Genomic DNA, 26,149 nt, shown 5'->3' with positions numbered 1-26,149 from the left:
GCAAAGTTCATGAAACATGGGGAGGACTGTGGTGACCCTGAGCAGTGCCAAGTGGTACAGAAAGGCAATAAGACCTGTGAAACTAAAATCACCACAGGGCAGAAAGATAAACTGGTGAGCGAGCCTATGCAATGAGCCAACTGCTGGGAAAGGGAGCAATGGCACTTGGGTCCATGAGACAGCACTGCTGTTGACGGCATGTTACTGGAACTGTTCTTAACACAGCCCTCTGGAGGCCAGCCTCATATTCTGGAGAAGGTGGTGAGATTATACATGTGGTAGCCTGTATAAGGATGTCTCCCTGTGTGCCCCATCTCCTGATATTCATACTCTTGTCTAGGCTCCTCCCACAGTGGTCTAGGATGGGTCTATATGGCCAAAAGAGTATGGCAGAAGTGATGTCACTCCTGAGAGTGGGTAATAAAAGGCATCTTGGTTGCACTTTCTCTCTCACGGATCACCTGCTGTGCAAGACGCCAGCCGCCATGTCACGAGAGCCTTGTGAAAACATCCACAGAATGAGGAACTAAAGCCTTTTGCCCACAGCCATGTGGGTGAGCTTGGCAGAGGGTCCTCTAGCTTAGTCAGGCTTTCAGAGTACTGCAGTTCTGGTGACAGTGTGACCACACTTCATGAAAGACGGCCAGAACCACCCAGCTAAGCTGCTCCTAGATTCCTGTCCCTTAGCAACTGTGTGATATAGTAATATTTGTCTTCAGTTGCTAGGTTTGGGGGTAATTTCTTATGCAATAATAGGTAACTAATACAGTCGTAATGCTCCACTTTGGGAGAGAAGGGGTTAGAAGCTATCTTCTTACTTTGCAAAACCACTAGGGCTTGAGCAGGAATCTCTACCAGCAGCATCAGCAACATCAGAGCTGGGGTCGCAGAATCAGACACATCACCTCAGACATGAGCGACAAAATTAGCCCTATTAACATGAATTCATCCTGAATGTCATTTTGTTATATAGAGAGGGGAGAGAGAGGGAGAAAAGGAGGGAGTGAAGGAGCAGGGGAGAGAGAGAGAGAAAAAAAAAACAATTATCACTACAACAAAAAAGCTACCAGATGGGTAAGGTAATTCCACTACAGCAAATGAGATGCTTCCAGAATTTCTCAGTTTGTACTTTGCCAAATTTCATAGTATAGAAAATCTATGAGAACTTTTTGTATACTAAAAAGAAAATACAGTACGTTAATATCTTAGCAATGATGACAGAGATAAAGAAATAATTCTGTATATGATGCCCAATAAAGAAAAAATGACTAATCCTGTATTTAAGGAAACTACTTCAGTTTCTTCCCTAATTTCTGGCATCATGCTCCATAAATGTCTCTACATAGAGATTTGAAAAATATCGAACATCTCACTGAGCAATATTTTCCAGTATAATGAATTCAATACACCTCACTTATTTTTCTAGTTGGATATACTGTGAATCACTGATTTGGGATTAAAAATCTAATCAACATAATGACTGTGAAGTTGGCAATTGCCTGGAATCTTTTCAAACTTTAAAGACTATGAAGCTGGGGTGCCTGGTGGCTCAGTCGGTTAAGTGACCTACTCTTGGTTTCAGTTCAGGTCATGATCTCATGGTTCGTGGGGTCGAACCCCTTTGCACTCACAGTACAGAGCCTGCTTGGGGTTCTCTCGCCCTCTCTCTCTGTCCCTCTCCTGCTTGAGCTCTCTCCCTCTCAAAGTAAATAACCATTAAAAAAATAATAAATGCAGTGCCCCTGGGTGGCTCAGTCGCTTAAGCGCCCGACTTAGGCTCAGGTCATGATCTCACAGTCTGTGCGTTCAAGCCCCACACTGGGCTCTGTGCTGACAGCTTGGAGACTGGAGCCTGCTTCAGATTCTGTGTCTCCCTCTCTCTCTGTCTCTTCCCCACTCGTTCTCCCTCTCTCTCTCTCTTAAAAATACATAAACATTAAAAAAAATGAAGGCTATGATTCTGCAAAGAATATCAAGATGGGCCACTAGACAGAGATGTCAGGAAGCACAGGTCACTGGTTCTTGCCCCGCTTCCTCTGCTGATAATGGAAGAAATGCAGGAGATACCAACAGTCTGTGGGAAGGTGCTCTGCGGAGCAGTCTGATGCTAAGCGCCCAAACAAGAAACAGGGCAGCCGTGATTGAATGAGCACATGATAGATGTCAGGCATTGTGCTGGGTACTTTTTATTTTTATTTTTTTAATGTTTGTTTATTTTTGAGAGAGAGAGAGAGAGAGAGAGAGAGAGAGAGAGAGAGAGAGAAAGAATGTGAGTGGGGTGGGGCAGAGAATCCCAAGCAGGCTCCGCACTGCCAGCGTGAGCCGGACACAGGGCCTGAAGTCACAAACAATGAGATTGCGACCTGAGCCAAAACCAAGAGTCAGATGCCTAACTGACTGAGGCCCCCAGATGCCCCATACCCGGTACTTTCACATCTCAGGGAGTCTTCCTGACAACTCTGTGAGGGACATCACTGCAAAGTGTACATCTGAAGAAACTAAGCCTCCCAAGGTCAAAGAGGTAAAATTTAAAAACCCAAATGACATAACTGTATACTGATTATTCTTTTGACAAATATTTACCATGCACCTATTCCGTGCATGCCTCTATCATTATAGCTTTCTTCCCGGAGTATAATAACTGTCTAACTTCCAGTCTGATTATAACTCCTTAAATTCAGGAATTGGGGTCTATACCTGCTCTTTACATAACAGATGCCTGGCACATACCTAAGGACTCAATAATTTAAATTTGTTATTAGTAAGAAAACAAAAACAAAAACTAAGTGTTACATTGGCTTTATTTTTCTGCTAGGTAGATAGGCTGCCAGATCTCAAAGAAAGACTGGTAAAGAAAAGGGGCATCCTAAAAAAGATGTTTTGGCATTACTTTGTTTGAAGAGGCTTTTATTAATGCTAAAAAAAATTATTGGTGTAGTTTATAGTTCATTAGTTCAAGATGCTTTAATAAAAGAAATCATTCATACTAATGCGGGAGATTTGATATAAAACAAATGAGAATGTGGGTGGGGAGGGAGAAAAGGCATTCTATTGTAATAGGAAAAAGGAGAAATGAAGGAGACTTGTGAAAAAGCCATTTCTATGCTGTTAACTAAATTCAGAGGATAATAACTTGATGTAATATATATGACCCTCTAAAGTGGCATTTGCTTGCAGTCTGAATTCAACAGGCTGTAATGCATTATTTATTCACAAATTACTGCAAAGCTGGCTCTGGTTCCTAAGACATTGTCTAGACTCCCTAGACTCCTCTAACGCTGTATGGCAGGCTAGAGGCTACAGCTATTTTTAAAAACTCTCCTTTTCCTCTAAGGAAAAAAAAAAAAGGTCTCCTAGAGTTATTTGAGGCCAAATTAGTTAAAAGGCAGGGTTGGGGGGACAAACGAGGTTCTTTCTACTCATTAGTACAACTGTCATTCTTTAAAGCCCTCATTCTTTATTTTAAAATGTCCACAAATCCCTAAGACCATAATTCTGAAAGGCATCCTCAGCTGAAGATGGCTAGAAGGAGAAAAATGAAAAGATCTACTCAGAGACCCTACACATCATTTAGCCCAAACTTCATTCTGAGTGTGAGTCAGAGGTCAAATTTGATCTGCTTATAGGCCCAGCTAGCTCTTGGGAGAAATCTGGAGAAAGCCTCTCTTCTCTTATTCTGCCTTATGCTTTTCTTCTGTTTCTTAATTATCTCCATGGACCTGGACCTCCTCAGGTCCCTTCACCAACATGAGAACACCTTGGAGACACATTAATTTAAGGCTGGTTTGGGACAGACTTGATAAGAAAGGTCATTTTCTCTGTCACCCTTTCCTGGCTCCAGTCCCAGTGATAATTCAGTGCTCCCCTGCCTCTTATTTATCCTACAGCCAGAAAAAAGTGCGAATAAAAATCAACCACCCTATTCCTCAGATAGAATGGATTTTTGGTTAGAGCTGACTCAAATATTGCCTTCTCTGGGAAAGCTTCCCTGAGCAGTCTCTTGCACTCCTCACAGACTGATTTACATGTTCCCTTTTATATTCCCATTGCACCATACCAATATGTCTGGTACTGTACTTACAACACTGTGCAAGAATCATCTCACCCTTGTAAGCTTCTGGGGAGAACGATGTTTTGTTCATCTTAGTATCTTGAGCATTTAGCCTAGCTCCCGGAAAGCTAGTGTAAGTTATAAGAGCAGACCCTAAAGGCAGACTGCCGGTAATAAAATCTCAGCTCCTCCTCAGGCAAGTTACTTAATCTCTTTGTGCCTCAGTTTCCTTGATTGTGAAGTATGGGTAATTATAATACCAACCTCATAGCTTTGTGAAGATTAAATGGAATAATGTAGATAAAAAAACTCAGAATAGGGCCTGGCTCAATGGCAACTTCTCAAGAAATGTATTATTTTGATTTTACGTAGTATGTCCACAAACTTTTGTTAAAAAACACTTGATGTTGCTAGAGGTCTACATCCAAGACTGCTGTGGCTAGAAGAGTGTGTATAGACGAAACCCTGAACTATGAGTTCACATAATCAACTCCTTTCATACTACTTCTCATTTCACTATATTGCATTCAACAATATGGTAAGTATTCTGCGTGTGTGAAACTAAAAAAAGTATCACTGCGTTCTGAATTCCAAACAATTGACCTATGAACTTTTGGTTCATTGGTATACAGCTTATTCATAAACTGAAAAGCTCCTGTGTTCTACTAAAAGACGGTTGATAAGACTATATGAATGATATATTGAGGAACAATTTCCACTGGAGAAAGATCAAATCTCCATGATTTATTTGAGCTCCTTTTGTCTTGTACCCAGTTTAAAATCAACTTAGAATGTAAAGTTAAAGATACTGATGAGAGGAAAATCTTTGAGACCGCCCCAGTATTGCAAAGGTATCACTAACATATTGACTTGGAATTGCAAAGCTATCTGCAAATCAAAGAAAAATATCAGTTTCCTGCACTTTAATGATTAATCCAAAAGGTCAGATTCAGAAGTGCCAATTAATGCCTTTATTTATTTATTTTTTTTAATTTTTTTTTCAACGTTTATTTATTTTTGGGACAGAGAGAGACAGAGCATGAACGGGGGAGGGGCAGAGAGAGAGGGAGACACAGAATCGGAAACAGGCTCCAGGCTCTGAGCCATCAGCCCAGAGCCTGATGCGGGGCTCGAACTCACGGACCGCGAGATCGTGACCTGGCTGAAGTCGGACGCTTAACCGACTGCGCCACCCAGGCGCCCCAATATTTTTCTTTTTTTAAAAAATGTTCATTTATTTGAGAGAGAGAGAAAGAGAGGCAGAGAGAGGGAGAGAGAGCATCCCAAGCAGACTCCACGCTGTCAGCACAGAGTCCAACATGGGGCTTGATCCCACAAACCATGAGATCACAACCTGAGCAAAAATCAAGAGTTGGACCCTTAACTGACTGAGCCACCCAGGTGCCCCAGAGAGAGCACACAAGGGAGAGGGGCAGAGAATCTTAACCAGGCTCCACATTCAGTGCAGAGCCTGACTTGGAGCTCTCCATCCCACAACCTTGAGATCAGGCCCTGAGCTGAAATCAAGAGTCAGATTCTCAACCGACTGAGCCACCCAGGTGCTCCTTAATGCCTTTTAAAAATCATGCCTAGAATCATATATTTTAAGCAACAAAGTATCACTCTTAAAAATTTTTCCTTGGGGCGCCTGGGTGGCGCAGTCGGTTAAGCGTCCGACTTCAGCCAGGTCACGATCTCGCGGTCTGTGAGTTCGAGCCCCACGTCGGGCTCTGGGCTGATGGCTCAGAGCCTGGAGCCTGTTTCCTATTCTGTGTCTCCCTCTCTCTCTGCCCCTCGCCCGTTCATGCTCTGTCTCTCTCTGTCCCAAAAATAAATAAACGTTGAAAAAAAAAAATTAAAAAAAAAAAAAAAAATTTTTCCTTGGGGCGCCTGGGTGACTCAGTAGGTTAAACATCTGACTATTGGTTTTGGCTCAGGTCATGATCTCGCAGCTTCATGGGATCTGGCACCACAGAACCTGCTTGGGATTCTCTCTCTCTCCCTCTCTCGTTGCCCCTCCTCCACTCGTGCTGTCTCTGTCTCTCTCAAAATAAATAAGCTTAAAAAAAAAACCCTTTTTCCTTCATTCTCCAAAAGATATGAAACAAAAAAGCACTGTTTTATATACTTTTTACAGAATAATTATCAAGGTTGCATTTACAACATCAAGAGAGCTTTGTATCACCATGCACATTCTACCATAGTTAGTATTTTCAGCCTGATTCTACAGCCAGAGAACCTATAAGCGACAGATGATAGCAAACTTGAATTACAGGGAGTAAATGGAACTGCAAGAAATTAAATCAGAGTTTGGCTTTGGGTTTTACATATCTTTACCCTGTTAAACTAATTCACCCTAAGAGCTAACTTGATCTCATCAGAGCAAGATACTGGACCTACTTCATGATGTGTGGTAAGAGAGAAATATAATTAGCTTTAAAAAGTGTTCACATCAAGTCATGGGTGACTGACTTCTAAATAATTATTGAGGGCAATTAAATTTTCATTTTATTATTTTTATATATTTCTATTTTTTTAAATTAATGATTATTTCCTAATGCATCCCTTGGTGTCCCAGGCAAAGTAAGACTAGTAGGTTGGATGGATCATGTTACTAATCCAATGTGTTATTTTTATAAAAGAAACAGATGTCTGGATTTAAGAAATAAGAAAAGGGGGGAGCCTGGGTGACTCAGTCAGTTAAGCTGATTTTGGCTCAGGTCATGATCTCATTGTCATGAGATTGAGCCCCACTTCGGGCTCCACACTGGGCGTGGGGCCTGCTTAAGATTCTCCCTCTTCCTCCTTCACCCACTCATGAAGCAAGAAATTAAAGTATTTTGTACGGTTAAAGTAACATCTGAGAAAATAATGCCTGTTATGGCTTTTTTCTCTTCAAAATTTTATAAGGGTAAAGTAGTTCATTCATGCTAAGTACTTGAAATTTTTCAGAAAAAATGAACTAGTAGCTTTTTTTTATTGCAACCCAAATAGTAAAGTTACAATTGTTCTATAGTGGGGATTGTTACCTCAATAGGTTTTTTTTTTTCAACGTTTTTATTTATTTTTGGGACAGAGAGAGACAGAGCATGAACAGGGGAGGGGCAGAGAGAGAGGGAGACACAGAATCGGAAACAGGCTCCAGGCTCTGAGCCATCAGCCCAGAGCCCAACGCGGGGCTCGAACCCACGGACCACGAGATCGCAACCTGGCTGAAGTCGGATGCTTAACCGACTGCGCCACCCAGGCGCCCCTCAATAGGTTTTTATATTTAACCTTTAAACATATACTTGGCTCCTTAAAGTTATTAATGCCTAAAAGAGACAAGTACTGTTTAATAACCCGTTTAATGATTTCTGGAAAATTCAGGCTTTCAACATCTAAGGATGGAAGAAGAAATATAGATTTATTATTATCCACATTCTGTTTTGTAGTGGCAAAAGTTGAAGAATAAAATTAAAAGAAACCCGACTGAATAGATCTCATTTCATTTCTTAGATTTAATTAAATCAAGAGTCAATTCTCATCTCTGAGTTTACATAAGAGTCAGTTTCCCAGAAGAAAGAAAACAAAACAAAACTGGTATTAGAATGAAAAGAAATCTGCTTTGCCAAGAGTGTTCTAGTTCCAAAAAGTGTTTGATTGAAAGCCTTCTTGCCTTCGGGTCTTCTGCAAATCTTTTGGCCAGGAAAAGAGCTGATGTTTGTCTCTTAATATGGTCCTCTGCGTCAGAGCAAGACAGATTTAATTCTCCTTTAGCACTTTAGATGGGTGAGTACAAAGATGTCAGCCTAATGATATAAAGGGTAGGTGATCTGGAATTTCCTTAGGCACTTTTAATCATGTAGCCATAGGTATAATTTTTTTTTAAAGTTTCTCAATACTTAAATTAATACTCTTTTTTTTTTGTTTTACTTTTATTGACAAATGAGAATAATTAGCATTGTTCTTTATGTACCCCTTTTATTTTCTTCCTGGCTGAACAGATTTGTTAACTTCAATATTTTTTTTCCCTAAAGACTGGGAATATAAGACTGTCACTGTTATCCTTTGAACCGTATACAATTTGCCTTCAGATAATTGACACTCATGCCTTCTTAAAATGCAATAATCTGATTGGTTATGCAATAAGCATGTGAACCCCAAAAGTTTATACAAAAAGATTACAGATTGGAATTCTATTAGATGATGCTTTTTCAGTTTTCTTGTATATTCTGGGGTTGGCCTCTTCCTTCTTGAATAAATTAGTTTTTGCTTTTCTTTGACATAATGACAGCTCCTTTTCCCCCTCCCCCCAAATTAAAATTAATTATACTCTTTCAAAGAGTTCTCTATTACCTTTCATTTTTGACTGACATCCTACTTACTGTAGTCCTCAAGAAATCAATGAATATATTAATTGGAATTAGACTTGGCACCTGTCTCTAAGGAACTCAACTCAATAGTTCCTCATAGCCTTAGATGGAATTTTTTAATAACTTCAAAAAAGATTTTTGGAAAAACCCAACTGTGTATTCTTAAGTCGTTCCTTCAAACCCATGTTTTTTGAGTTTCCAGACAGAAAAATAAGGATAGAGTAAAACAAATCTGATCAGAATTAAGAGCATTAAAACATTTTTAAAAAATCTAACAAGTTAATGATTGTTATAAAAAGAAACTAAATGGCTAGTTTAGGTAATATAAACACAAAAGAACAGTGTTCTTAGTCATAAGACTCAATTTGAGGGGCCAAAGAACTAGGAAAAAATGGTGCTAAAAAAGGTTGACCATATATTCAAGAAATATGGCCTTTTCCTGTTCCTAAAATTCAGAACATTTAGTTTTTCTTTAGAGTTCCAAGTAAGTCAGGCATAGAAACCTCACCTCAGACGAAAACGAGTAATAACCAGATAAAGAACAGATGGTTCAGTCTGAAAAACTGAGTTGGAGTTCTGGCGCTATTATTTAATTGCTCTGTTACTTTTATCTTTTTGAGTTTCAATTTCTACATCTGTAACATGGATATAATACCACTAAACATACTAGGGTCGGCAAGATTTAAAATAAGGCCATGTAGGGGTGCCTGGTTGACGGAGTCCATGGAGCATGCAGCAATTGGTCATGAGTTCAAGCTCAATGTTGGGGGTAGAGACTATTTAATAAATAAAAGTTTAAAAAATAAAATAAAATAAAATAAAATAAAATAAAATAAAATAAAATAAAAAAGGGGCGCCTGAGTGGCTCAGCTCAGTTGGTTAAGCATCTGACTTCAGCTCAGGTCACGATCTCGCAGTAGTGGGTTCGAGCCTTGTGTCGAGCTCTGTGCTGACAGCTCAGAGCCTGGAGCCTGTTTTGGATTCTGCGTATCCCTCTCTCTCAAAAATAAATAAACGTTAAAATAAAATAAAATAAAATAATATAAAATAAAGGCATGTAATATACATAAACTACGTGGCTCATAGCACGCACTCAATGAATGGTTATGGACTTTCCCCTCTCCCCTGATCCCTCTGGAAATTAAACTTGACAGATAAATAGTGTTCTCTTCACTCTCAAAGCTACTGTAGTGAGAAAAAGACAGAAATAACTAAGTGGAACAATAAATCTCCTTGATCTGAAATTTTAAAGTAAATAAGTTAAGTTATGAAATAAAACTAGTAAGAGGTAAATAGAATGATGGAATTATAAAAACCCATATGAAAGTTAAGCTACTATTAATCATTTCCATTTTCCTCTTGGCTATGATGATGAGATTATGTTTCATATTCAGTGAAGGGAGAAATTACCCATACTTTGAAAAGTAATATTAAAAGCGTTTCATAAAAACAAAACTTTGCTTCCATTTTCCAGAAGTTTTATCAGAAAAGTATTTCAACACAGGACTTTTCAGTCATTCATTTGAGGTGACCTGTTTAAATGCCTACTATGTGCCAACTGCCATAGCAGTGGCAGAGGACATGCAGAGAAGGTGAAAGAATACTTATTAAAGGTATAGTACAGGTCAGCTGGTATCAGGCACATACCACTGTATCGGTTTGCTAGGGCTGCCTTACCAAAATACCATCAGCTGGGTAAACAAACAATGCAAATTTACTTTCTCACAATTCTGGCGGCTGCAAGTCTAAGATCAAGGTACAGGCAGAACAGGTCTCCTCTGAGGCTTCTCTCCTTGGCTTATAGTTGGCTACCCTCTTGCTGTTTCTTTACGTAGTTGTTCCTCGGTGCATGCGCACCCCTGGTGTCTGCATGTCAATAAATTTCCTCTTCTTACAAAGACACCAGTAGGACTGCATTAGAGTCCACCCTAATGGCCTCATTTTAACTTAATCACCTCTTTAAGGACCCTATTTCCAAATACAGTCACATACTGAGGTGCTGGGGATAAGAGCTCCAAAATAAGAATTCTGGCGGAATACAATTCAGCCCATAAGAAACACGATCTCATTTAACCATTGCCCTGTTTGACAAATGAGGGCCTAGGCTCAGAGACAATCACTCACACAATAAATGTCACAGAGCCAGAAAGGGGTGGAAATGAAATTTTAATTCAGGTCTCATTATGAGAGCACCAAAGGTATGTTCTTTCTTCTATTCACACTTTCTCAAAGAATTACAAATCTAACTGGAGGGGCACCTGGGTGGCTCAGTCAGTTGAGTGTCTGACTCTTGATTTTTGTCTCAGCTCATGATCTCACAGTTTGTGGGATCCAGCCCTGCACTGGGCTCTGCACTGACAGTGCAGAGCCTGCTTGGGATTCTCTCTCTCCTTCTCTCTTACCCCTTCTCCCTACTTGCATGCACTCTCTTTCTCTTTCTCTCTCTCAAAACAAATAAACATTGGAAAAAAAAAACCCCAAATAGAGGAGGGCACCTGTCGGGATGAGCACTGGGTGTTGTATGGAAACCAACCTGAAAATAAATTTCATATTACAAAAAAAAACCCCAAATCTAATTGGAAAGACAAAAAACTGACTTGTGAAACTTTAAATCTGGGAGTTATTGATAAGGAGGCACTTATTCACTGGACTCATACCATTACATGGAAAGAATGGATTCAGGATTACTAAACATTTATAGAATATTTATTACATGTTAGGCTGGGTTCTTTCACAAAAGGGTCTAATGATTCCCTTACACGAGGAATTGCTGATTGGCAAACAGGAAGAGTCTTGATAGTCTTAGACCAAAATCTATAGATGATCCTAAGTCAATACCAAATACAAGAGAGCTTCCACAATAAGTATCTTAGATACAACTGTCTTTTAGATCTCCTTTTGTCTGTATTTGGGTGTAGGCTGTGTGCAGGCATACATGTATGAAATCCCTCATCTGCTTTGTAACATTCTACCTCATCGGTGATCCACATTGAATAATCTACCTCACTGGTAATGTTAGTGGGCTTGGTTTCAGCTCTATAACTTCTCAGAATGAAAGACAAAAGCCCCATGCTCTGTCTCTTGAGACTCTGACCTGTGTGTCCAGGAATGAGTGTCAGGCTAGGTTGTGGTCAGGCTGGCACCTGCTTCGTGCCCTTGATGACCCCAAACTGTTGTTTAAAGTTTGTTGAAAGTACCGTTGCCTGTATTCTCGAACTGCATTTTATGGATCTATATTTTATGTTAAATTGTAATTATATAATTGGTAAGTAATTTACATTCCCAGATTATGTTATAAAATTTCCAAAGAAGACCATTCCAAAGAAAACCATGCATACTGGGGAATAAGGCATATGCCTAGAATCCTAGTACATACCAAAATGTACTAGGTCTGATACACAAAAGTTATCAGACTCCTGAAAGATGATGTGAAAGATGTCCTCTCTATACCAGCAGGAAAGAAACGGAGAGAAGCAACCATGGAAAAGTAACTAAAATATATGGGGAGACTAAAGGAAGCTAACAATTATTTAAACATGATCTGTTTATATGGATTACTCTCAACTTTGACTCCACTTCTCTGGTGATAATAATGCAAACTTTATAAAGGTAAGCTGTCTGTCTTTGTTCAGTTCAGTATATAAAGTCTCTTAAGCCTAGCCACTTCTTTGGGTTTTCATTTTCCTATGGGGGTTCCCAGGTGTGTGTTGAAATCTATGTGCTTTTCTCCTGTTAATCTGCTCTATGTCAATTTGATTGTCAGCCCCAGTCAGAGACTCTAGGGCTTCCCCTGCTCTCTCTCTCTTATGTACACACACACACACACACACACACACACACACACACACACCACTTCCCACTTACTATAGGGGACAAGAACTGTTCTCAAGCAGGCTGAATTGTAGAGATCCATTAGGTTTTTGTTTTTATGAGGGAAATTCTTTGAATATCAATTACATCATTTTTAAAAAAAACAAGTACTAAAGCACATTTCAAGGTTTGATCTGATTTTTAGTATTATCTACACTTCTTTCTTAAAGTATGAACATTCGACAGTGTTCTTATCAATACTGGGAATTCGGTTGTGATTTTTCAAACTGTCTCAATTGAGTTGAGTGGGTAAGAGGTGGGAGTAGCATTATCAGACTCTTAGAGAAAAATGGAAGAGCAGCTGAAGAAGTAATATACATAGTTTAAAAACAAAGCAGTGCTTTTCTCCAATACTTAAATGTGTTTTTAGTCAGAGTAGTTTGATGGTTTCAAATTTCAAATGAATATTAAACATGTTTTTTAAAAAAACAGGTTGAGAAATACCATCTCAGGGAATTTTTTAAAAATCTGAAGAAATGAGGTTTCAGTTTTTCCACAAAAAAGTGCATTAGGAGACACTTAATGAATATTTTGAATTGAATAGACTTAGCAGCCAATTAACTCAAAATACACTTAATTCAATAAGTAAACACACAGAGAAAGGTAATGTCCTTATAGAATTGTTTTTGGGAACTGAATAGCACGATGGTCTAAACCGTGAGTGGAAAAGTAAATCTCCAAACACCGTATGACATTTTTCCAACTCCGAGCACTTGTATTTTTATTCTGACATTTTGTGTTTCCAGCAGTTTTTACCTTGGTAAACTTTCAAAGAAAGATCTACTTATTATCCCCCCTCCACCTCTGGTGCCTTCTACAAAATAACATAAAACTGGGGATACGTGGTCAGGGTGAGCACTGCTCTGGCCCCTGAATTTTTCCTTCCTCAAGCTGAGTATCCAAAGACAACTAAGATTTTCAATTTAGACTGTTTTGGCTTTCGGTCCCAGAACCACCTCACTCCAAGACTTCTTCACAGAACATAATATTTCCCAACTGTTATCTGGTTCAAACCAATCAGTTCTCACAGCTGGAGACAGAATGAAAGAATGTCTATAGTGCAGGCCTCCCCAGCCCAGAGGATCTAAGTGCATATGTGAGGGACAGTGCCCTGATCCCCTGAAGCCCAGGGATACCTACCTCTAGTTTCAGAACATCATGCTGAAGTTTACGCTGAAATTCAAGGAAGTTTTTGATTGTCAGCTTTCCCTTAAGATCAGCTCCAAAGAAGTAGGTCGTGAGGGCTGAACACAAGCCAGACTTGAGGGTGTTGCCGGTAGTAGGACGATCTCTGTGACGCATACCCATACTGGTTTGGGAGCGAATGATACTCTGAACCTAAAAGAGAAGCAAACCCCCATCCAGAAAAACATTACAAAGTAGAAAAATATATAAAAGTAAGAACAAGATGGGGCACCTGGGTGGTTCAGTTGGCTGAGTATCTGACTCTTGATTTCAGCTCAGGGCATAATCCCAGAGTTGTGGGATCAAGCCCTGCTTTGGGCTCCGTGTTGAGCACAGAGCCTGCTTAAGATTTTCTCTCTTATGAAAAAAAAAAAGATCTCTTTCTCTCTACCCACCTCCATCTGCCCCTCTTCCTTGCTTCCATGCACTCTCTAAAATTTAAAAACTTTTAAAAAAAGTAACCAACTATTGATTTGTCTACCCTCTGCTACAATTGTATTTTAATGCTCACAACAATCCTATAAGTCTTATGACTATCCTCTTTTTATAGATGAGGAATTCAAGGCACATAATACTTAACGCTTAATAACTTGTTCAAGGTCAAGTAGCTGGCAAGGAGCAGAACCAGGATTCAAACATAGGCCTCACACCTTTATCATTGAGATGCTCTTAAAAACCTCTCTTCAGAAAAGAGTATGCATTTGTTTTTGAGGCTCAAAACCCCTCACACAATACTAAAATAATCATTAACTTCACAGTAATACAGTCCATATCTCAGGAGACTTTTAAAAACTTCACGCTTCTCACTACTGACTCTCTAGTTATGACAAAAGGCAGCACAGCTACGGGCAAATACTGACATCTAAGAGAGAGAACACATTTATTAGAATGATAAATGAAATACAAAGTTGATAGAAAATAATTCCTCAAGAAAAGCTGGAGAATTTTTAATCTTTGAGAAGTTTTAAATGAGCTTTTTGAGAAAGAATAATTTCTGGAACTAGCAACCATGGCTTAACTATATAAATGAGCTTTATGAAGCAAGTCTATGATTGTTACAGTTTTTTTCTTTTCTTTCTTTCTTTTTTTTTTTTTTACTTGTTCCTGCATTCTTTTCTACCTCTTCACAAGCTAAAAGAGCAACAATTCAAAATAATTAAAATTGGGATATGTAAAGATAAATAATAAAAGTATGTTATATAAATAACCAATACATACAGCTTTGTGGGTGATGGTTTTTAAATGGCCAAATTAGAAAAGCAGAACACTTAAAAACTTAAGAGTTGTAACAACAGATTTGTCTTAGTTAAATGTCTCATTTATTTTATTATGTGTGATCATAAAGAAGGTTTAAGACAATTTAAGTCTGTGGCTCTATAAAGAGTGAAGTAGTATAACTAGACAAGGAGTCAGGAGACATGGGGTCTGATTCTGTTGTTCTGCAGTGAGAAAGAATTTATGCAGGTTATTTAAACTCTTTGGGTCTTAACTTTTCTCATTGGAAAAGTTCACGGTTAGAGTATATTATCCCTAAGTCTCCTTGTAACTCTAGGTTAGTAACATACATGCTATTGATATGATTTCTTCAGGGTTCATGTTTTATCATGGTAATAAGATTAGCTGACAGAGGCGCCTGGGTGGCTCAGCTGGTTGAGCGACCGACTTCAGCTCAGGTCAAGATCTCACAGTTTGTGAGTTCGAGCCCCGAGTCAGGCTCTGTGCTGACAGCTCGGAGCCTGGAGCCTGCTTCGGATTCTGTGTCTCCCCCTCTCTCTGCCACTCCCCTGCGCATGCTCTGTCTGTCTCTCTCTCAGTAATAAACGTTAAAAAAAATTAAAAAAAAAGATTAGCTGACATTTGTTTCTTATACACACGGAGATTTGAAAGACAGGTATACAATGGATTTTTCTTTTCTTTTTTTTAAATTAAATTTTTTTTAATTTAATTTTTTATTTTTTAAAATTTACATCCAAATTAGTTAGCATATAGTGCAACAATGATTTCAGGAGTAGATTCCTTAGTGCCCTTTACCCATTTAGCCCATCCCCCTTCCCACAACCCCTCCAGCAACCCTCTGTTTGTTCTTCATTTTTATGAGTCTCTTCTGTTTTGTCCCCCTCCCTATTTTATATTTTTTTTGTTTCCCTTCCCTTATGTTCATCTGTTTTGTCTCTTAAAGTCCTCAGATGAGTGAAGTCATATGATATTTGTCTTGCTCTGACTGAGTAATTTCACTTAGCATAATACCCTCCAGTTCCATCCACGTAGTTTCATTCTTTTTGATTGCCGAGTAATACTACATTGTGTATATATATATATACCACATCTTCTTAATCCATTCATCCATCAATGGACATTTGGGCTCTTTCCATACTTTGGCTATTGTTGATAGTGCTGTTATAAACATGGGGGTGCATGTGTCCCTTGGAAACAGTACACCTGTATCCCTTGGATAAATACCTAGTAGTGCAATTGCTGGGTCGTAGGGTAGTTCTATTTTTAATTTTTTGAGGAACTTCCATACTGTTTTCCAGAGTGGCTGCACCAGCTTGCATTCCCATACAATGGATTTTTCAATTGTTTAGGTTGAAGATTTTTAGACTTTAAATTGAATCCAAGATAATCAGAACATTTTTAGGGGGGCCTGAGTGGCTCAGTTGGTTAAACGTCCGACTCTTGATTCTGGCTTAGGTCAAGATCTCGTGGTCAGCCCCACATATGGCTCTGTGCTGGGTGTGGAGCCTGCTTAGGATTCTCTATCTGCTCCTTCCCTGCACACACTCTTTCTCTCAAAAGAAAAGAATACTTTTCATCATTGTCTTGAAGGCAATACACAATTCACTTTATCTGCCTAATTCTAAGAAATGAAGAATTTTCAGTAGCAGTGAACCAGAAATGAAAATCTGCATCAGGACCTGCCATGATTTACATTTTGCCTGTGGCTATAAATATTGCAGCTTATATCCTTCCTGTGGTGGAAATTGTGTATATCAGCTGCAAAAGTGTGGTGCTGAGAATGTGTGTGTAAGTGACTGGGAAAAAGGAATGTTTTTAGGTAAAATTAACTAGCTGATGCTATATCATCTTTTCATTAGTGATTAATAATAGCATAGTCTAAATACTATGTTATTATATGTAAACTATTACTAAAAATAGGCATTCTTTAAAAATTTTTTTTTAAAAGTATGTATTACTAGATTTTGTGTGGGGGCATGGTGACAGAATGTTTTGTCAGAATTTCTCAGTTGGGAAATCTTTTCTCAAAATATTTTTATTTAGATAATTTGTTAAGGGTATAACATGAGAATCAATCAAACATCAATTCAACTTGTCATGTGAATGCTTACTATATGCTATATGATGTGGAGAAAATAAAAAAATTTAAAACATGATCTCTTAAATAAAATTTCATTCTTTTTCTTCTGTCTCATAAATGAGTTATTACTTCTCATACTTTCCTACTAAAAAAACCCATTTCTGTCATGGCACTGGGTGAATAGAGCCCAAACAGTTATGAGGTTTTTGTTTTTAAGTTTATTTATTTATTTTGAGAGAGAGACAGAGTGTGTGTGTATGTGTGTGTGTGTGTGTGTGTGTGTGTGTGTGTGTGTGCATGCATGAGCGAGGGAGAAGCAGAGAAAGAGAGAGAGAGAGAGAGAGAGAGAGAGAGAGAGAGAGAGAGAGAGAGAAAGAGAATTCCAAGCAGGCTTTGCACTAACAGTGAGGCTCGATCTCACGAACCAAACTGTGAGATCATTACCTGAGCTGAAATTAAGAGTTAGATGCTTAACCGACTAAGCCACCCAGGTGCCCCATGAAGCTTTTTATCTTAGCTATCTTTTGCTAGGTTAGTTCTGTTTTATGATCTGTTACGAAATGGGTTAGAGAAAGGATCCGTGGTGATACAAAAGTCAGAGAAAACTCACATTTAGTATACAGTTGATCAATGCCTTTTAGTAATATGTATTTATGCATGATCAAAGTGATTTCTGGAAACAGGGCATCTGGGTAGCTCAGTCAGTTGAGCATCTGAATTTGGGGGTCAGGTCATGATCTCATGGTTTGTGGGTTCAAGCCCTGTATCAGGCTCTGTGCTGACAGCTCAGAACCTGGAGCCTGCTTTGGATTCTGTGTCTCCCTCTCTCTGTGCCCCTTCCCTGCTCGTCCCTGCCTGTTCTCTCTTTCTCTCTCTCAAAAATAAACCAAAAAAATAATAAATTAAAAGTTTTTAAAAAATACGTAAAAAAAGTGATTTTTGGAAAAAGATGAATCAAAGAGTAATAATAGCTATTAGTTTGCTTTATGTAACATTAACTTTAAAATAAGTGAGGTCTTTTTCCTGGTTCTGTTTAACTTTTTTTTTTTTTTTACAAGCTTGATGAATACACTGTTAAGAAAACACCTGTTTCCCTGGGAAATCAGAGCAAAGTTTGAATGTTTGGAAGCCTAGAGCACTTTCAACTTAATAAATTATTATATTTCCCAAGAATGTAAAATATATAAAGATGAGCAGAGAAACTTCTTTTTTTTTTTTTTTTTTTTTTTCAACGTTTATTTATTTTCGGGACAGAGAGAGACAGAGCATGAACAGGGGAGGGGCAGAGAGAGAGGGAGACACAGAATCGGAAACAGGCTCCAGGCTCTGAGCCATCAGCCCAGAGCCCGACGCGGGGCTCGAACTCACGGACCGCGAGATCGTGACCTGGCTGAAGTCGGACGCTTAACCGACTGCGCCACCCAGGCGCCCCGAGCAGAGAAACTTCTAAAGAGAGCCGTTCACTCATGAACTACCTTATAATTTGTTGTTTTTGGTCTAAAAGAGTTTTTACATCAAGATTCCTTGTGATCAATATTATTAGTTGTAACAGTTTAAGAAGGCCAGTTATCAAGGCATCACGTTAGACGAAATTAGCAAATTAGCACTCCCTTCTCTAACAGTGAATGGGATAGTGAAGCGACTGTTCCAAGTCATTTTGCACATCAGCATCAATGCCAGAAATAAGTACCATTTGCTCTAAATTCAAATCTAGAGTTTAGTATCTATAATAAGAGTAGAGAAGTTATGGCAATTTTGCTTCTGAGAGGTGAAGGAAGTCCCCAGTCTGCATTAGAAGGATTGGTCCTCTCAGTTTTTCTGGCTTTAAAAACCACAAGGACAGAATCTGGAGCAACTACACCCATTGGAAAGTGAGGGGGAAATCCTGAAAAGGAAAAAGCCAAAGAAGGGGAGCCTTCTTCCCCAAAGAAGGGTAGTTTATACATATTCTATATATAAACTCCAGTCAAATACGGTTGAGCTTATCACCTGCTAAAACAAAACTTTCTTCAGATGAATATAGCAAAATCCAAAGTCTACAACATGTCATTCATAATATCTAGACAAAGATCCAAAATTATTTGACATATGAAGAAACTGGGAAATAAGGCTCATCTTCAGGAGAAAAGACAATGGAGACAACCCCAAGATGACCCAGATATTAGAAATTATTGACAAGAATTTTAAAACAGTTAAATAATAGTGTTCAAGTATATAATATATACTTACGAATAAGGAAAAGATAGGACATTTCAGATGAGAAGGAAAACTATATAAAAAATGAAATGGAAGTTCTAGAACTGAAACATGCAGTACCCGAAATACAAATTTAGTGGATTAACTTAATAGCAGAATTGTAATGATCAAAGAGTCAGTGAATATGAAGATAAGTCAAGAGAAACTACACAGCTTGAACAGCAAAGAGGAAAAAATATTGGAAAAAAAATAATAAAGCTTTAGAGATTTGTGAGGCAATATCAGAGATGGTCTTAACATTTGTGTTAGTGGAGGGTCAGAGAGGTAAGAAAGAATGCCCCCCGCCAAATTTTTAAGACATAATGGCCAGGAACTTCTCAAATTTGATAAAAATCATAAATTTATAGATACAAATAGCTCATCAAATACCAACAAGGAAAAATACAAAGAAAACGACACTGAGGAACAATATTATCAAATTTCTAGAAACCAAATATAAAGAGAAAATCTGGAAAGCAGAGAGAGAAAAACAACATATTGCAAATAGGGGAACAATGGTTCAAATAGCCAGACTTTTCATCAGAAGGAATCAGTAGTTAAACAACTGAGAATTTTACATCTACATCAAGAGCTGTATATCTAGAATTTCCTTCCCAAAATGATGATGATATAAATTAATTCATCACCAACAAATGTGCACTACAAGAAATGCTAAAGAAAGTTTTTCCAATTGAATGGAAATAATACCATATAGAAACTAGGATCTTTAGGAAGGAATGAAGGGCATCAGAAATGATAAATATGTTAGTAAATATAATAAACTATTTTTCTCCTATTTTCTTTAAAAAACTTATGACTTGGAGCACCTGGGTGGCTCAGTCGGTTAAGCATCCAACTGTTGGTTTCGGCTCAGGTCTTGAACTCACGGTTTGTGAGTTCGAGCCCTGCACTGGACTCTCTGCTGACAGTGTGAAGCCTGCTTGGGATTCTCTCCCTCTCTCTCTGCCCTCTCCTGAGCATACTCTCTCTCTCTCTCAAAATAAATAAACTTTAAACAAAATAAAAAAAAAAAACATATGACTTAGAGCAAAAATTACAAAAACTATTATGGGGTTTATTACATATGTAGATGTAATACATAGAACAAATATAGCATAAAGGATGAAGAGGTAAATAAAACCTTATGGTTGCAGAGTTACTACATTTCATGTGAATATTATATATATTTTTTAGATTTTGGCATTTAATTTCTTTTGAATATGTCACTTTTTGCAAGCTAGGAAACAGAATCAAACTTAAGGCAGTCTAGTTCTCTAAGGATCTAGGCGGAGTCTTGCAATGTTCAGCAGAGCGACATCATAATACAAGGTGCTAACAACAGGCTTATAATCTCTAAATAATAACCATTTAGCTACACTTTTTTTCTTAGGAAACAGCCTACAGTCTAGTCTTTAAAGCCATGATATATAGAACATATTGATCTAAAAGAACAGAATGACCCAAATTATATGTTGGCCAACTTACTGGTGGGCCAAATCAAAGCTGACCAAGGATGGGTAAACAGAGAGAAGTGTTTACCTTTTGGAAACCTGCTCTGAGATTTTAAAAAGTCCTGGCTGCTGTTAGTAAGGAAGCAAGTAGCAAAAAATATTACAGATGCACCCACACTGACACTTGATTTTGCCAAGGTCTTCCAGTAGAACACAAAGTTAGAGAGGAGTGTAAGGGTAAGATTCTTAGATGTTTTCAAAATACATTACTAGTAATATGAAATTTGACATATTGAATTCTTCCATTTGCCACCAGAACAAACTGACAATGAGGACTATTTAAAAGAAATGCTCAACTCTAAAAAGAATGGTAGCAGTAACACTTTTCACTACAGAATAACTTCCTGCTTTCCCACACCATTAACATTGCTCCTCTTCCAAGATACATATTCATGTGGAAAAACTTGTCAGCTTTTGCCAGGGCCAGGAAAGGCAAAATAGAGCATGTCCTAATTCGTTAATTTGTTAACTGTAAGCTCATATGATATCCCGAAGATGGACCCATAAGTCTGGCCATTCTTTTCTTTAACATCTGCAAACTGCAGAATTCCTTAGCCTTAACCACAGTTTCTGCTCAATATCTTAAAGCTGGTCTCAGTCCCATCTGTGACTCTTCTCCTCAGGGTTAACGGTGGGTGCTAGTCATTAAAATCTGGAATGTCATCATAAGAATAACCCCAGCAGTCTTTGGATACATAGTAGGCAGTGTGAAGGTGGTAAAATCCTGGCAGGAACACCAGGATGCCAATGATCAGGACAGGAACACCTGGTCTGTCGCCTCTTTGCTGATATAGCCTGCCAGTAGGGGGGAAGCTACGATAATGCGAAAGGTGCCAATCAGAAACAGCCTTACATGGGATCTTAGGAGGGTTCTTCTTAAACTGAAGGTCAATGTAGCCATCGTCTGTGCTGGAGAGCTTTGAGTATTTCACTTTACTACTGGGGATTCCCATAGCCAGGTTGGTTTGAGATGGCATCATAACATGCTGACACAATTACAGCTGAAGCGCCATGCCAGGCCACCCAAATGCTGGCAGTTAGCTCACTGTTGGCAGCAAAGGCGCCTGAAGTCTCACGGCACACCTCCCCTAACTTGTGAATATTAATTCTAAGTAGACTGTGTATATTTAACAATTTATGTTGTACTCCCTAGAGCAACCACTATAAAAATAATGCAAAAAGGTACAGCTAAAATGCCGAACAAATTAAACCAGAATTCTGGATAAAATATTTAATCTCAAAAAAGGCAGGAACATAGAAGGGAGGAACACAAATCAGAAAGGACAAACAAAACAAATAGCAAAAATGGTAGGTCTAATTCCAATTAAATCAGCAATTATGTTAAATGTCAATGGGCTAAATACTGCAATTAAAAGGCAAAGACTGTCAGAATGGATAAAAAAAAACAAGAGCCAAATTACATTGTCTAGAAAAGATGTACTTTAAATAGAAAACACAGATATATTTAAAGTAAATGGACAAAACAAAAAAGACATACCATGCAAATAGTAAGTATAAGAAGTCTGAATTACTATGTTAATACCACATAGACTTTAAGATAAAGTATTACCAAAGATAAAAAGTAACATTTCATAATTATAACAGGACTGATTCATGAGGAAGACAATAATCAGAAATGTGCAGAGAATTTCAAAATACATAAAGCTCAAATTGGCAGAATTAAAGAAAAACAAACAATTGACTAATTATAGTTGGAGATTTTTTTTTAAGTTCACTTATTTTGAGAGAGACAGAGAGAGAATGCAAGCAGGGGAGGGGCAGAGAGAGAGAGAGAGAGAGAGACTGAGGATCTGAATGGGATCTATGCTGACAGCAAAGAGCCTGATGCAGGGCTTGAGTTCACAAACTGTGAGATCATGACCTGAGCCAAAGTCAGACGCTTAACCAACTGAGCCACCCAGGTACCCCTATATTTGGAGATTTTAACATCTCCCTCTCAACAACTGCTAGAATGACTAAGTTAAAAAAAAATCCGTAAGGACAAAGAACACCTGAACAACACTATCAATCAACTTGACTAAATTGACATTTATAAAACACTGTGCTCAGTAACTGCAGAATATACATTCTTTAGTAAAACACATCAGATACAGTTCTATAAAACCAGGCTCAATACATTTAAAAGGATTAAATCATGCAGAGTACGTTTTCTGAGCACAATGTAATTAAATTAGATAATAAAGATAACTAAAAAAACAAAACCTCCACACTTGGAAATTAAACAATACACTTCTAAACAATTTATGGGTCAAGAAGGAAATCACATGTGAAACAGAAAATATTTCAAACTGAATGATAATGAAAATACAACACATCAAATTTGTAGGATGCTTCTATAGCAGTGCTTGAAGGGAAATGTATAGTATTAAATGCTTACATTACAAAAGAAAATTCTCAAAACAATGACCAGCCATGTTATCTTAAGAGACTCATAAAAGAGCATAAAAAACCCTAAAATGAGTAGAAGAAATGAGAGTAGAAATCAATTAATTAGAAAACACAAAAACCACTTGGGCTCTCTGTTGTACATATTTGAAACTAGTTTTTATTCCTTGTGAAGACAATATACTAGGGCGGAAGGGAGGGGAAAGTGGGTGATGGGCATTGAGGAGGGCACCTGTTGGGATGAGCACTGGGTGTTGTATGGAAACCAATTTGACAATAAATTCCATATTAGAAAAAAAAAGAAGAAAACACACAAACTATTGAGAAAACTAATACAGCCAAAGTTGATTCTTAGGGAAAAAAACAAAACAACAACAACAACAAAAAACTAGACCCTGAACAGCCAAAGAGATCTTGAGAAAGAAGAACTAGAGGCATTACACTCCCTGATTTCAAACTATATTATAAGACTATAGTCATCAAAACACTATGGTATTGGGGCACCTGGGTGACTCAGGTGGCTCTTAATTTCAGGAGAAATGATCTCATGGTTTCATGAGTTCAAGCCCTGAATTAGGCTCTATGCTGGTAGCATGAAGCCTGCTTGGGATTCTCAGTCTGCTCTCTCTCTGACCCACCCCCACTCATGCTGTCTCTGTCTCTCTCAAAATAAATAAATAAACTTAAAAAAAAAATCACAGTATTGTACTGGTATAAAAACAGACACATTGATCAATGGAATAGAATAAATAAACAACAGAAATAAACCCTCACATCTATGGTCAATTAATTTATGACAAAAGAGCCAAGAATATACAATGGAGAAAGGACAGCTTCTTCAATAAATGTGTTCAGAAAACTGGACAGCTACATACCAAAGAATGAAACTGGGCCACTATCTCATACCATACACAAACATTAATTTAGTGTGGATTAAAGTCTTGAATGTAAGACTTGAAACTATAAAACTCCTGGAAGAAAACATAGGTGGTAAGCTCCTTGACCGTGGTCTTGGTGATGATTTTTTGGATTTAACACAAAAGCAAAGGCAACACAAGCAAATATAATCAATTGGGCTGACAAACTAAAAAGCTCTTCGTGGCAAAGGAAACCAACAAAATAAAAAGGCAACCTACTGAATCAGAGAAAATATTTGCAAATCATATATCTGATAAAGGGTTAATATCCAAAATATATAAAGAACTCCTACAGCTCAATAACAAAATCCAAACATTCTGATTAAAAAATGGGCAGAGGATCTGAGTAGACATTTTTCCAAAGAAGGCATACAGATGACCAGCAGATGCATGAAAATATGCTCAAGATCACTCATCATCAGGGACATGGAAATCAAAGCCATAATGAGGTAATACTTTACACCTATTAGAATGGCTATTATCAAAAGGACAAAAAATAACAAGCGTTGGCTAGGGTGTGGAGAAAAAAGAACCCTTGTGCACTGTTGGTGGGAACGTAAATTGATGCAGTCACTATGAAAAATAGTATGGAGGTTCCCCCAAAATTAAAAACAGAACTATCATATGATTCATCAATTCCATTTTTGGGTATTTATAAGAAGGAAACAAAATTACTATCTTGAAGAGATATCTGCACCCATCCATGTTCACTGCAACATTATTTACAATAGCCAAGACATGGGAACAATCTCAGTTTCCACCAATGGATGAATGGCCAAAGGAAATGTGGTATATATACACAATGGAATATTATTCAGCCATAAAAGGAAGAAAATTCTGCCATTTGTAATAACATGGATGGACCTTTGAGGTCATGAAGTCAGTCAAACAGAGAAAGACAAATACTGAATGATTTAACTTACATATGGAATCTTAAAAAAAAGTTGAACTCATAGATATGGAGAAGAGATTATTGGTTGACAGAGGTGGGGGGATCCCCATGGGTGAAGGTGGTCTAAAGGTATAAACTTGTAGTTCTAAGTAAATCCTGGGGATGCTATGTACAGCATGATGACTATATTTCACAAAACTGTATTATATATTTGAAAGTTGCTAAGAGAGTAGATCTTAAAAATTCTCATCACAAGAAATATAATTTGTAACTATGTGTGGTGATGGATGTTAACTAAACTTATTGTGGTAGTCACTTTGCAATATATACATAGATCAAATCATTATGTTGTACACCTAAAACTAATACAATGTTATATGTCAATAATATCTCAATAAAAAATAAAATAGTGCAATGTAAAATAAAATAAGGGGATGAGCTGAATAGGTGATGAGGATTAAAGAGTGCACTTGTTGTGATGAACACAGGGTGACATATGGAAGTATTTAATTACTATATCGTACACCTGAAACTAATTTAACATTGTATGTTAACTAACTGGGATTAAAATAAAAACTTAAAAAATAAAAAAAAAGGGGGGGAATAAAACTCAGTTTCTCAACTAAAGTCTGAATGAAAATAAAATTATCCCTAACTCCCACTAAAGTAAAATAAAATAGAATTTTAAGTAAAAAAAAATTTTTTTAATGTTTGTTTATTTTGAGACAGAGAGAGACAGAGCACGAACGGGGGAGGGTCAGAGAGAGAGGGAGACACAGAATCGGAAGCAGGTTCCAGGCTCTGAGCTGTCAGCATAGAGACCGATGTGGGGCTCGAACTCATGGACCGTGAGATCATGACCTGAGCCGAAGTTGGACGCTTAACCGACTGAGCCACCCAGGCACCCCAAATAAAATATAATTTTAAAAATAACAAAATAAATTCTATTTATAATCATTTGGGACCACCTGGCAATACTAGTCAAGTGCAGGATTATGGAAAAGTGAAGGTATTAGATGGACACAGGGTTCAGATTTGAATAAATGTCTCCAGATATTTAAAAATTTTGTTTCTGTGAATTTTTTATTTACAAATACATACCTCATACTTTCCCCCATTTCTTTTTTGCTATTTTCCTTATTTTAAATACAAATACTTTCTTCATATATACATACATGTGTATATATATGTATACATATGCTTGTTTTGTTTTGAAACCACTCTGACAATCATAATCATTGTATCTAGAGAGATACCATGGCCCACCAATGATAGAAGTTTTATGGAAATGTAATCTCTTCCTAGGATTCATCAGAAACTGTACATCTCTGGCTTGAACATGCTATACTCGAAGGTATGGTACCATTTTTCCTTCTATTATAGAAATCCTTTCAGAACATATGTCATTCAT

At 37.8% G+C, this 26,149-nt stretch overlaps 1 protein-coding gene and 1 pseudogene across 1 annotated transcript in view; both read right to left on the bottom strand.

Moving 5' to 3' along the window:
- MICU1 (mitochondrial calcium uptake 1) overlaps window positions 1-26,149 on the bottom strand; it is a 250,315-nt gene that overhangs the window by 60,016 nt on the left and 164,150 nt on the right. Inside the window, 1 exon segment of the mRNA XM_032595262.1 lies at window positions 13,417-13,614. Within this exon segment, the coding sequence (XP_032451153.1) occupies window positions 13,417-13,614 (198 nt within the window).
- Window positions 20,872-21,512, bottom strand: LOC115527740 (annotated as a pseudogene).

This window comes from Lynx canadensis, chromosome D2 (assembly GCF_007474595.2).
Source record: "Lynx canadensis isolate LIC74 chromosome D2, mLynCan4.pri.v2, whole genome shotgun sequence".
Lineage (NCBI taxonomy): Eukaryota > Metazoa > Chordata > Mammalia > Carnivora > Felidae > Lynx > Lynx canadensis.
This window is presented reverse-complemented; position numbering and strand designations above follow the sequence as displayed.